General features: G+C 32.3%; 1 protein-coding gene across 1 annotated transcript; it reads right to left on the reverse strand.

Annotated features, from left to right (window-relative positions):
* Positions 1-1,513: 1,513 nt before the first annotated feature.
* Positions 1,514-1,972, reverse strand: PV08_02268 (uncharacterized protein; the record flags this gene model as incomplete). Its single annotated transcript, XM_016376628.1, has 1 exon — positions 1,514-1,972. The coding sequence occupies one exon, from the start codon at positions 1,970-1,972 to the stop codon at positions 1,514-1,516; it is 459 nt and encodes a 152-aa protein (XP_016238198.1).
* Between the last annotated feature and the right edge of the window lie 12,916 nt (positions 1,973-14,888).

Here is a 14,888-nt window from a genome sequence, read left to right on the forward strand (position 1 = left end):
TCGGTGGGCCGAAACATTGGCACCATACGACTTCAAGATACATCACGTTCGAGGAAAAGAAAATGCTGTGGCAGACGCGCTCAGCAGACGGCCAGATTACATGGAAAACATCAAACCAGAGCCCATGGTAGTACTCAAGGAAAAAGATGGCGCCTTGACCTACGCAACACCTGAGATAGAGGTGTTGGCTTTTATCGATATCGAGCTGATAGAAGAGCAAAAGAAAGAAATCATCAAAGGACGACACGATGATAAGTCGGCAGGACATTCAGGTATCGAGAAGACACTCGAATTAGTCACGAGGGACTTTACCTGGAAAGGGGTCAGGAAAGACATAGCAGAATACGTCAAGAACTGCGATACGTGCCACAAAGCAAAGCACGCGAGACATAAGCCCTACGGGTTACTCCAAACACCAACGATACCAGAAAAGGCGTGGCACACCATCGTATTGGATTTCATCATAAAGCTACTAAAGTCTAAAGAACCCCTCACGGGTGTGGAATTCGACAGTATACTTGTGGTAAACGACATCCTGACCAAATATGCAGAATTCATCCCATACAAGGAGTCATCGACAGCTGAAGACTTAGCGTACGCGCTATACAAGGACGTTTTCAGTCGACATGGGATGCCGGAAGAAATACGCTCGGACCGGGATAAGCTGTTCACATCGCAGTTCTGGCAATCGTTAATGGACCTCACGGGAGTCCACCAAAAGCTGTCAACAGCTTTTCACCCACAGAGCGATGGGCAGACGGAAAGAACGAATCAAACGCTGGAACAGTATTTACGGTGTTATGTTAATTTCTAGCAGAACGACTGAGTACAGCTACTACCCATAGCGCAGTTTGCATTTAACAACAAAGCAGCAGCAACAGGAATATCACCATTCTACGCAAATCACGGGTTTCACCCAAGGATAGATAAGGATGCCAGAGGCATCAAACTAATTGCAGAAAAGGCAGCAATCTCGGTTGAGAAATTACGATCACTACACGAACTTTTGAAGAAAGAACTTAAGAAAATATCACAAAAAACAGTTGAAAGCTCGAACAGACGAAGATCTGAGGGACTAGACTTCAAAGAAGGGGAGGCAGTGTACCTTCTCAGGAAAAACATCAAAACATAACGACCATCTGACAAACTAGATCACACTAAGATTGGACCTTACAAGATCAAAAGGAAACTTGGACCAGTGAACTTTGAATTGGAACTACCTGGAGGGATGAACATTTATCCAGTTTTCCACAAATCGCTTCTTGAAAAAGCATCACCGAACGCCAAACTAGGATCGGTGCTAATATATGAGGAAACCCAATAACCGATGTACGATGTGGAGGGGATCCTCGACCATTAAAAAACCAATGGAAAACTACGATACCTGGTTAAATGGTTAGGATATGGACACGAAGAAAACACATGGGAATCACCGGAACATCTCTCAGGGGACATGGTCAAGGAGTATTTGAGGAAGAAACGGAGGAGGAAACTCACTAAATATCTGACGCAACTATGAGGGGCGGTCAATCGAGATGGGGCCTTCGAAGTTTAGAAGGGCCCCCGGTGATAACTCAAACATCTCCTCGAGTTGTTTGTCATCCATGCCAATAAAAACGGTGGCTGACGCTTTTTCGGGAGGATCCACGTGATCTAAAGCATCCAGCGATTCGGCCTCCCGCACCAGCATCTGCTTCTGCTTTTCCAACAACAGGTCGGCCTCACGCTGAAGACGCTCGCGTTTAGAGTGAGCCTTATTGACGGCGGCAATCAGTTGGGCCAGCTCTGCGCCCTTTTGGCGGGCCGCCTCGACGAGGCGATTTCGTTGAGCAGTCAGGGAGTCAAACTCTTCATCCGAAAAAGTGCCGTCGCAATACTTCACGCCCTTCTTTGTGCAGGATGAACACTTGCTGCAGCCATCGAGGACGAAACAGACGGAGTTCGAGTTTTGGCAAGGTGTGCAGCGACCCATACCGGACAATTCGCGACTAAAGGACTCGATACGATCGATCAGTTTCTGACGACGGAGGGTTAAGGGGCGCGCGGGCTTAGCAACACGAAACTGAGGCATGGTAAGCCATGGGAAAGGAAGAAGAGAAGGGCACGAGGAGGGGGAGGCACTCACTTATGTACGTTGAGGACAACGAATGAATCTAGGAAGGGGAAAGTGTTACGAATCGGCCTGCGAGCAGGCCGCATACAAAGCTGTGACGACAGCCAGAACAAGAGAGGAAGCTATACCGGGAAATCACGTGTGAAGAACCACGGCACGGATCACGTGATACGCTTAGCCGGCTCAGCCCTAGGAACGCTGAGCACCGCTGAGCACCACTCGGGAATGCTTAGACGTGCTCAGTGTGCTTGGCCTGAGCACCACTAAGCGGGACTGAGCAGTAACGAATATATATACACGGTCGTTCTATAGCTTTACCACGTAGTTAACTTCGTTCACGATCATACCTATACGTTTTGGACTATGATCACTTCGCTCTAGTACTCGCTCAAGTACTCCGTTCTCAGCGACCTCGCCTCCTATACTTCCCACTTATCAAGGAACGATACGTGCAGTGACACCCCGGGTGGAGCGAAACGTAACATAACACTTATATAGCTTATTATAATATTAATAAATCTTTTATAAAGACTTAGATTAGTAACACTCTCTTTATAGACGCTTTTATATTGCCACTATTTTCTTAAGAACCTCTTCTATACTGAGTATATAGCATAAAACTAGCTCTTAATACTTCTTAAGATTTCAATAAATATCCATGATAGCGAATATCAATTTATATATTGAAAAGAGATTCAGTAACTCGCGAAGTTCTCTCTTAACTCTTATCTAATTTATAGTCTAAGTTTTCAAGAGTATCCATATAATCTTTTTAGTATCGTTAGATTTTAAGAATAAAAAGAAGAGCTAATTTAGCGTTAGATAATTAATATAATTGTCACTCATTACTAAGTATCGCTAATAATTCTTTAAGCGTAATATATAGAGCTCTATATACTTTACAAAGAACTATAGATCTTAGTTATATTCTAGGTTTATCGAATTTTATATATTTAAAGCCTTCTTAACCTTCTTCTTCTTAATAGACTTAGTAAAGACATTAGAATTATTCACATTAAAATCATTATTAGCGAAGTCAATATTATTCACTTTATTATCACTAGAAGTAGTATTATTTAAAACATCACTAAAGCCCTTAAACTCAAAAGTATCAGCTTCACTATAATTATCTAAACTCTCTTGATAATTATCTTGTTTCTTGGGTACAACTCTAGCTAGGGATATTGTAGTTAAGACTAATTCTGAAGTAGATATAGATATAAAAATAATTATAAATAATATGGATAATATAGAGTCGATTATAACATTATAAGTAGAAATAGCCTAAAGAAGAAAAGCTTCTATTTTAAAGAGAGTCGATAAAAGAAGTGACGACAAGATTAATATAGATCTAAATAGTGTAAGAGTTTCTATAGAGATAGTAGAATCCTCAATTATTATCTTAATGTCTTGAAAAATATTCTTAGGTCTAGAGATTAGCTTTAAAGATACTAGAAATTCAATAGTAATTATCTTAGTGTTTATAAACTTAACAACTTATAAGATATTAATAATTCTAGTTATATTAATATTAATTATTTTTATATCTTAATCTATAGTAACTTTAGAAGATCTATCTTAAAGAAGTAATTACTTAAGCTAAGAAGTTAATATAGAAAACATAATAATGTCTTCGTTATTATTATTACTATCTAGAGCAGGCTTAAACTTATTATTAACTATTTATCTCTTAAAGTCTTAAAGATCAATATATATCTACGACAAGAACTATATTCTGTTCACTTTCTACGCTTTATAAGTAGCCATAATAGCTAAGAACTTAAAATCTTGCTTTAAACACTCTTAATTATACTTATTATCATTATAAAAACTATTAATATTTATAATATTCTTTAGAATTATTTATATAGTCTTAATAAATTATTCTAGCGCCTTATTAAATAGAGAAGTAATTAGTCTTAATATTATAAAGAAGAAAGCCTTTCTCAAGACCTTTATAATATTTTATCTTTTATCTTTATCTGCTCTTTTAATATTATATAGCTAATCTAGAAAAGAGCGACCCTCACTAGCTATATAAATAATAAAATTACTATAATAGTCCCAAGATATTCACGCAGCTAATTAAACTTATTGATCCTTAATCTTATCGATAGTCTCTTAACATAATCTTTTTAAACTTCTTTTATAGTTATTAACTTTGTTCTTCACTTCTTTTAGATAGCTTTATAGAGGTATTAATTCCGTAGAATAAATATAGTAAATAGCTAAAAGGTAAGAATATTACTTAAGAAGCTAAAAAAGAGGTTTATTAATTATAATCTATATAAGTTCTGTATAACTAATAATAGTTATTTAGATTTTAAATAGCTTAGCTTCTAAAACTAAGTTATCTATATATTCTATATCGTGTAAAAAGGTCTAAAGATCTTGGATAGTAATATTAATGAAGGATATCTGAGAAACTACTAAACTTTAGACACTAGGGTTTGAAGATCGCTAAATAGTCATGAGATTATCTTCTTTAGTAGACAAGAAGAAAAGTGTTAAGAAGGATATCGTTAAGGCATTAGAATCTTAAGATATAGTGAGTAAGTAAAAAGTGAAGTGAAACTTTGTGTAGAATAAGAAAAACTAATAACGCCACGATATTGTGAGTACTTAAAAAGATAACTAATAATGCTCTTAATAACTAGTAAAGATAGAGCGAGAAGAAGAAGTTATTCTAGGTAATAGTGGCTATGAAAGAAGAGTTTAAGGAATAAGATCAATAGTTATAAGAGCGTGAGAAAGTGATAGAGGAGATAGTGTAAGGATATATTAAATATAGAGCGTTAATAAGATCGCTATATATAATCTTCTTATTAATAGAGATAGTCTTTTCTTACTCGACTCTACGCGATAAGACTATAGAGCTTTATTCTAAGGGTCGTTTATAATCTACTATACTTACTAACTAATCTAGTCATGGCTTAAAACTTATTAATCTCTATAGAAAGCGATATTATTAATCTTTTAGAGTATCGCTAAAGACCGCGTATAAATCAAATCTATTTCCTAGTTAAGAACTAATAAGGGCTATCGAAATAATTATTAAGAGTCTTAGGAATTCGATCATTACTATCTTCTTTTTAACTTAAATCCTGAAATTCTAACAATATACTTAGATCTTTACCTAAGCCTCTATCTATTCCTCGTTAACCTTAATATACTGGTCTCTTTAATGAGGAGCAATATTCACTATTAATCGCCATGCAAGGTTGGTTTTTATGCGTAACTGAAAACCATGTTGTCCTTTCCCTTGTATAAGACTATTTCTTCGCAAGGCTATTCTGATTATATACTCTTAAAGGCGATCTAATATTATATATTCAGCAGAAAGCGGGTGAACGCGGTTTATAGAGTTCGGGGTATCCTTGCTTCACTAAAACTCATGATTCGCTAGACTTCAAACTAAACGCGCACTTTCATTATATTTACCTTAACACTCCACTATATATATCGCCTATTCTCGCAACTAATAACTAACTAAAAGACCACAAGCGATAATAGCGATAGACGCCCTGTAACGCGCCTCTTGATGTATTATCTTTTTCTCTTCTTCTCAATTCGCGCCTCTTCTCTATTTTTTTCTCTCCTAGATAGAATTTATAATTACAGTCACTTTAGCGCGAGTGATAAGTTATTACGTGTAACAGTTTATATTACTGCGCCTAAAGTGACTTAAAGCGCTCTCGCTCTTTCTTTCTTTCATAATAGTAATGACTTCCACTTCTCTCACGACTAAGAGTTATAAACAATACTTATGGGCACTATATCTAGCCACCTTGGGCTGCCGACAACCTTCGATAAGAGGACTCCGCTATTAAGAGCAAAAGAGAGTGAAAATAAGTTAGCTAGCGACTCCTTATAGATAAATAATAATAACACTCTCTTAAGGCATTAATAGTAAAAGTGATAAAGATATACTTAAGCGTGAAAGAACTATAGTTATATTGACGCGATAGATTATATATATATCTTATCTAATCAGGAAAGCGGTGATATTATATACTCAGTAGAAAGCGAGTAAACACGGTTTATAAGGTTTAGGGCACTCTTGCTTTATTGAAACTCATAATTTACTAAACTCCTTACCTTAAACATATAACTCGCTCTCTATATCCACGCTTCACTTCTTTATATCTTCTCACCACGCACCTAGTTCTATATCCACAACAGCGAACCTTAATGGTTCTCACGACTAATGGCGTCGCCTTAGGCAAGTGTAAGAATCGAAAAACAATTAAGGAAACCAGCTAATCTTCATAGAAAGCAAGATCAAGAAAGAAAAAGAAGAGAGAAGAAGGGCAGAAAGATAAGTTCACTAAGTGAAATAATATCTTTCGCACTCGTAGTGAGATTAAACTTCTATAGCTAGCTTATATTTTTATGATTATCTTCTTTCACATTATTCACTATATCTATAGATTCTTCTCGAGAGATATTCTTTCGAACCTAACTCTAGACTTCAGTAAAAGAAACCCAAAAGGAAAAACATAAGAAAATATCTTATGAAGACTAATATATCTCTAAGGCTGCTCTCTATAACTTCACTTCACTATAATAATATATCTTAAGTTATCACTTTTCTTAACTCACTCACTCTCATTAATCTTTCTCTTTTAACATAATTTCTACTCTCGAGCTTATCCTAAAGAGATAGTTTCTTTAGTCTCTCTCGAGATCTTTCTTAATGATTATAGATTCTATTCTAAAACACGATTTATCTATATTCTCGATCTCTTTTATGAAGATTAAACTCAAGATCTCGCGCTAAAATCTCTTAGCAAAACCCTTAATTTTAGCTTCAATATATAATCTCTATCGAAGAGTATATTTATACACGCACTTTATAGTTAGATATAAAGATAAAAACTTATCGAATAACGACTATAACCTAATTATTAAAATTAACTAGATCGAAAAAGAAAAGTATATAATGATCTAGTCTCTTCTTTATCTCTTTCTCTTCACTAACCTTCTCAGTGACTTTAGTAACTCTAACAACGCTAGTAACTCTAAAGTAAACTATTAAGAAAGCTAGTATAATTACACTATTCACTTCTCTAAGTCATTACATCTAAGGCGTCTCATTAACCTTAATAACTTTAAAGCAAAAAGGAAAAGAAAACAAGAAATATCGTGCCGAGAGCTTAAAATATATAGCAAAAACACGTAAAGAGAGCGTCAATATATATATTCTTTCTTCTCTTTAATAACTTATCGACCTTAATAATTTATTAGGGCTCTAACTCTTTCTCTTCTACTTTATCTATAGTCTTTAGGCGGCGCGATTTTTTATATTGCTTAGTATGATATCTTGAGATATTAATAGTGATGTTTAATTATTATATAAACTTTCAGCGATTCACATTATTATATCCTTCTTCTACCTCACTATCTTAACTTCTCTCGCTTTAGGCTATAACTTAGTTTAAGTCTTTATTCTCTATTTTATCTAAGGCTCCCTCTTTATTTATCACGAAGAAACGTTTTAATCTATTACTTATAAATATGCTACGCAGTCTAGTGCTATCTAGCTTAGCGAGAAAATAAGTTCCTTTCTTCGATACACTTTTAATCACGCGATAGAAACCATTCCACTAAAAGACCAACTTTATATCCCTAAATATATTAATTCTTTTCTGTTTATTTCTCAATAGTATTAACACCTCTACTAATAACGAAATATCTTTAACATTCTTTTCTAAATTAAACCGCACTTTATTTTTCTCTCTTAAATATTAAAGTCTTAGCTATATCTCTTTAAGATCTTTATCACGATACTTTAGCGCCTATATATATATAATAACAAGATTAGCTATGTTTCTCACTTCCTTTCACCTTATCACTAACTATATTATAATATCAAGTTTCATTAATAATATTAATCTCTAAGTATACTCGACCTTATACAGTGTTATTCTAATTATCTACTTCATCGTAATTCTCTCTACCCATAACATCATGAGCAAGTAACAAACCTAGTTCTTCTTCGCTTTTTCTTCTATTAGCTTACTTAGAGTATTTATAACCAAGCGATAATATCTTTCTATTATTCTATTTACTTAAAAGTGATAAGCGAAAACTATAATTTAACTAATATTATACTTCTCTACAAGGATTATAACTAGATCCTTATTTTCTAGCTCTCTATCGACAATAAGCTTAAATAATACACTATAATAATAGATCACCTCCTTCTAGAGGAATATAGTCACTATTACGCTATTATTTTTTCGAATCGCTCGAGCTTTCGGCCACCCGAAAAGATCACTTTGAGTATAAACTATATACTGAAATCCATTAAACTTTAGTATTAATATCATGTCTAGACTAACCTTTTCTTAAGTACTATTTATAAATATAAAATATAGCTTCTCTTCTTGTCTATTTACTAAACGTTTCTAGTAGACTTTACACGCGCGCCAAAACTTAAAGTAATTAGCACTTATATTTCTCTAAAAGTATTTATTAATAACTCTATAGTAAGTACTCTTCTTGTCTTAATGCTCGCTCTTATAGTGTATAGTTATAATCACTTTCTATTGTAACTTTGATGTGTTTAAGATATAACAAATAAGGTTATACTTATCTGCTTATCGAAAGAGATATCTATCTCTCACGATATAGTTAAGAACTTTATATTTTCACTTCTTAAACCTTATTAAAGATATATCGCTTAACTTTTATATTCTAGACTATAAGAACTCTACTATCTAATATAACTCTTTCGAATATTCTTCCAACTTAAATGACTTGATATAGTTTTCAAGTATATCTAGCTATAAACAGAGTAGTTCTTATATATCTATCGCTAGTTCATTATCTATATTACTCCCACTAATATATATAGAGCTAAGTCTTACACTTTACAACTAAAGAGATTAAAGCTAGCTATTAATCTAGTCCTTAATAAGTTGCTCCTCCTTAACTTCTTTAATATTGTCTTTAGTAGAAGAGCGATAAGACAATATATTAATAATAATATTCTTAGACTTAAGGATATAGCGAACTTTAAAGTTAAATAGACGAATTTATACTATTTATTACATTATTAAGACATCTAATAAGTCGATTATCGACCTATTTAATTAAGTAGCGAATATCTTTATATCCATCTCGATCAAAAAGCGCATTCTATATAATCAATATCAAAACTTCTTTAAAGCCTTCAATAATATATAATACTCTCTCTTATTAATATTATACTTAGACTCCACAGAATTCTAGATATTACTTTTATACCATATAGAATATTTTCGCTTACTCTCTCTTTCGATCTATATTATAATAACGCCCTAGCCTTTTAGGCTACTATTAATCATTATAATGATTAGATCTATATCGAGCTTATAATTAATACTAATAAGTATAGAAACCTTAATTAAGCTCTTCTTTAGTCAATATATAGTCTCTTCTTGTTTTTCGTCTTAATATCACTTTATATCTTTTCGAAGCAACTTATATAGAGGCTAAGCAATAATACTAAAGTTCATAATCTAGATTTAATAGTATACACAGACTTCTAGGAAACCTTTAACTTCTCGTAGGTTCTTACAAGCTAGCTAAGCAACAATTTTCACTACTTTCTTAAAGTCTAGATACTATTTATTATTGTTATAGATATACTCGATAATTTTTATCTCTTTTATATAGAATTATAACTTTTCCTTAGAGAGTATTATATCGATATACTTATAGTTAATAAGCACTTAATCTAGGGACTAAATATACTTTAGAATATATTTATGGATATCGGGCGTTATTTCTTTATTATTATAGATAGTCTAAGGTTCTTTAATATCGATATTATTTATGAATAATATTATATCTTTTTTAATTAGGTCTTTAAGAATCTTGTAGTTAATGATAAGAAACTACGCTATAGAATTGGTTGCTCTCTAAGGTAATCTTATTAATTATATTAGGCCATAAAGTGTTTAGAATATAGTTAGGTCTCGACTTTTCTTATTTAGAATAACTTGATTATACCCCGAGAACTAGTCTATTAGTGATATAATCTTAAGATCTATAAACTTCTCTATAAACTTATTAAAGTTTAAAGATATTAAGAAATCCTTTTTAGTCACTTAGTTAATATTTATAACGATATTTATAAGTCTATACTTCTCTTTAACTTTCTTCTTAACCAAGAAGAATGGATTTTAGTAGAGTCTCTTAAAACACTTATATATATCGCGTTATAGTCTCTTCTTAATTATCTCTATAATCTTCTCTTTAAGCGCTTTCGAAATCAATAACCTGAGTACTTATTATAGTATATACTTAATAGTTTTAATCACTTATAGTGATATAATATCTAGGTATACTTATTCAATCTTAGAGAAATCCCAAGCTAACGCCTTTTCACAGTTAAATAATATCTTCTAAAAAAGGTCTCTCTCCTAAGATATTAACTCTTCCCTAACTATTATTTTTTCTATTCTCTCTAGAGTTAAGCGACTTCCTCTCTTAATGTTCAAGAACTTAGATATTAGCTAGTGATTATACTTTCCTCGTGATTTATCCTTACCCGTCGCCTTTTTAGCTTAAAGTCTCTTCTCTTTTTAATCTCGATCTTCTAAAAGTGTCTTATTATTCTTAAGAACGTTTATAAAGTTCACTTTTTAATCTTTTCTCTTATACACTATATTTATCTACACTAATAGTACTTCTATACTTTTTTATTTCTTCTTCTTTCTTTTCTTCCTTCTCTTCTAATATAGCTTTATATTTTATATAAACACTATATTATTATTAAGTCTTAAAGATACTCAATTTAAGGCTTTATTAATATTACTTAATCGAAAATATCGAACACTAATCCTTTTTATATTCTTTATTTTTCTCGCCAATTTATCTCGAAAATATAAATCTAAATAATACTATATTAATAACTTTTCTAATTCTTTAGTCTCTAGAATATATCGATAAATAAAATAATCCTTTAAATTACAAGCTTTATCATGAGGTATAGAGCAAAAATAGTGCCTAAAATAAACATTATTAACTATATTTTCTTTTTAAACAAGATATAAAGAATACTTATCTTATATATTCACTATTAACACCTAAATCATTTTTTATGTTGATTTACTTTTCACTACTAGGCGAAGCTCATTAATGCTTATAGACTTAAACCATCTTAGTTTAAATCTACGCTCAAGTTTTTTATTGCCTAAGTTAAAAGTTAAGCTGTATTCTTCTTAGCAAGGTTTCTAAGCGTATATATTTTCACTTTCTACGAGGTCTTAAGGTTAGTTAAATATACTTAATACTTATCTTATTTATTCTGCTATCGCGTTAAACTTTAAAGAAAGATCATTAACTCGAATAGACATTAATGTTATCGCTTTATTAAAGATATACTTATTCCCTATATAGCCAACTCCTTAAACAAGATTCTAAATAACTTTTAACTTCTAACTATGCTTATTAATAAGCCTCCTAAAAACCAGATTAATCTCTACTTCTGTGTTATATAGTGTATTAAAAGTATATATCTTTATTTTAACTTTCAGGATTGAACACGACTATTATCACTAAATCCTTAAAAATACATTTAGAGAGAAGATAAGAAATAAACTTCTTTACTCTTAATAAGCCTACTAAATAAATTATATTCACGATAGAACTCCCTTCTATACTTGACTACAATATATCCGTATTAAGGGTAACTAGCGCTCTTGCTATAGCTTTTGAAGACAAGATAGCAATTTCTATCTCTTGTTCTTCACTTAATACTATCTAGTTACGATCTCCCAGTAACTCCTAACGAAGTGGTCTTAATAGACTTAACTAATCTCGCAGCGTGGTATCGAGAATTCTTGTGCTTAAAATCTTCTATACTATATCGCGCAAAGTGGGCTGTTTTTAGCTTATAGTGGCCTTCTTTAAGGTAATCCCTAGAGGCTTCTTTCTTTTTTTTCTGAGAATAAAAGAGGGACTTGCTATAACTTCCTCTTCTGCGGCACTCATGATAGATTTAGACTTATTTATAAGTGTGTCTTAGCTACTCTAGACTTTCGCCTTAGTCTATATATCTTTTAGTTAGCTCTTAATTTACTCGCTTAACTATTATAAAATATACTTCTCTTCATGATATATACATAAGATTACAAGACTAGACTTAATGGCTTATCGGTTTTGTGTAACCCCTTAAAGTCTCTAAGTATGATATAACTAATTACTCGAGCGACAAGAATAACCTCTTTCTTTATCAAGAGCTATAATTAATGCTTTATACTCTAACTCTATCATAATAGTCTTTACTAATTCTTTATTATCCCACTCTTGTAGCCTAATCTCGATGTGTTCGATCTTTAACGCTTATAAAGATTCCTAACTAGTTTTCTTTTAATAAGCAGCCCGCACCACTTAATTAATCTACTTTACAGTGATCTTATTAAAGGCTATTAATGCTCTCACAACATGAGATATATCCCTGTAAGCAGGTTTCCAGTAAGTTCTTCTATTAAACGACTTAATATATCTCTTCATGACATGATCTAAAGCCGCTTTATAAACAAGTCGATTAGCTCGAGACATTATATATACCCCCTTATAGTAGAAATATCTACTAAGTGCTGAGCGTTAGTTTAGATCTTCTTTTCGCGCTAGATATCGAAGACTAGTCTCACCATTAAAGAGATATTATATCTTCATTACCTAGGTGTTCTTCTCTTATTACTTTAAGAGAGCCTTAATTAGAAGAATCATTTACGAAAACTGGTCCATTAGCGTAGCTATATTATTATGAGTTATAAGAGATAGCGTCTTTATATTTATATTCTTACTTCTCTCACAAGATATACAAGATCTAATATTTTTAAAGTGTTCTTAAGGGGCAGATTTTAATAGTCTCTCTACTAGCTATATAAAGTCTCTTTAATAGCGATTATTAAAACACTCTTAAACACTTAAAGTCTATAAAATCTTAATAGCCACTTAATATATCTTTTAGAATATAAAGGTGTTTATATTATCTAGATTAGTGTCTATCTTTTTAAGAATCTATTCTCGCTATCGAGATATAAGATCATTAAGAAATATCGTCGTTACTTTATATTCACTAACCTCTTCTTTAGTTATAATCACTTTAGTAACAGTATAATATTAACAATAATATCGAAGTATCTATTTATTTGTCTCTCTCTTAACCTTGAAAAGAGCTAATAAATATATTAAGATATACTTCTAATGATTAATATCTTGACTTCGCCATTCTTCTTATATAATAGTTTTTAACCTGCTTCAGTTCTTCTCTTAATACTTTAGAAAGCCTTTCATAAGGTCTCGAGTATTGTTATTATAATATCATGATATCTTTATATAACGCTCTTTCTCTATCACTTTATATTCTTTTATTAGCTCATTAAACATCCTCAAGAATCTTGTTATATCTTTCTCTGTAAATTCTAAAGCTCTAGCGATTCTAGGTCCTGAGAATATAGATAGTTAATACAGTTAAGTAATTAGTATTAACGCCATAAAGGACTTAAAAGAAATCGATATCGCCACTGACTCGCTTAATATAACTAAAACCTCGATAAATATCACTGAGAAAGATAGTGTTCGAGTTACTATTAATATCGATAAACTTCGCTTTCCTGACTATATAGAATTATACTATAAGGTCTCTAAACCTTATATCTCTATTTACTCTTTAATAAGCGCTTTTATCTTTTTCTCTATCATTACTATTATCTATAGTAATAATACTATCACTAGACCCCAGAATAAGGTTCTATATCTCGCTAATAGACTATTCACCGCCTTTTCTATTAACTCCAATTTTCGATAGTCCCAAGAATCTCCTAACACCTTTCCTTTCTTAGTTAATAGCTTAAGCCTAGAACTTATAAGTCTTGTTTTCTTTCTTCTCTTGATATTCTCATATCCTCTCTAAATGGTTCGCTTTTATTCTCTTATTTTTTACTCACATTACTAAGTATAGTATAAATAGTGATAATAGCTAATAATATATCTATAGTGAGCTCCTTACCACTTAAAGTCTATCGCTTCCTTTAACCTCTCTATTTACACTTACTCTTAAATCGCTTACTATTAAAGACGCGAGACTTAGTGTCTTTTAATCGCTCTTCTACTGAATCTATATATTTTACTTAGTTTATCTCGATCTTTACTTTCATTTAATACTCTTTTTTTTTTCTTCTCATTTTATATTTCTTTGCTTTATTCTTCTTATTATCTTCTCATTCCCACTTAAGGTTATACTGATTAAGCCCAGAATAAGTTTATACTGTCGCCGCGTAAAATAGCGAAGGTTCTTATTAAAGGCATTAATATAATAGAAGTAAAGGGGAAAGCACTAGATATATAGGGCTATAGTCAATCTTGTAATATAAGTTGGGAACTGAGAGACGCTCGTGAAACACTTCTTCTTTCTTTTACAGCACTTGATTGTTTGCTCTAGACCACACTTAATAGTGCGCCGAAGCGCGCGCTACACCTAGAGTCTATAGAGAACACTATAGACTTGGTTAAGACTTCGCTGTCGCTGTGTATCACTCTGTACACGGTCTTTGTTCTTAATCGATTCTATGTGTATATATTACATATGTGTGTGTACTTGCTTGCTGATGTTCATGGCTACTCATGCCTATTCTCTGTCTAGTCTGCATGTCTGCCTGAAGAAAAAGAGGAAAAGAAACACTTGCCTAGGCCCCTTGACCTAGATGCACGCTTGCTTAGCCCAGGGCCCACTGTATCCTAGCCACCTCCCTAGAGAGGGACACACACCTCCCGA

Source organism: Exophiala spinifera (assembly GCF_000836115.1).
Source record: "Exophiala spinifera strain CBS 89968 unplaced genomic scaffold supercont1.2, whole genome shotgun sequence".
NCBI classification, from domain to species: Eukaryota; Fungi; Ascomycota; class Eurotiomycetes; order Chaetothyriales; family Herpotrichiellaceae; genus Exophiala; species Exophiala spinifera.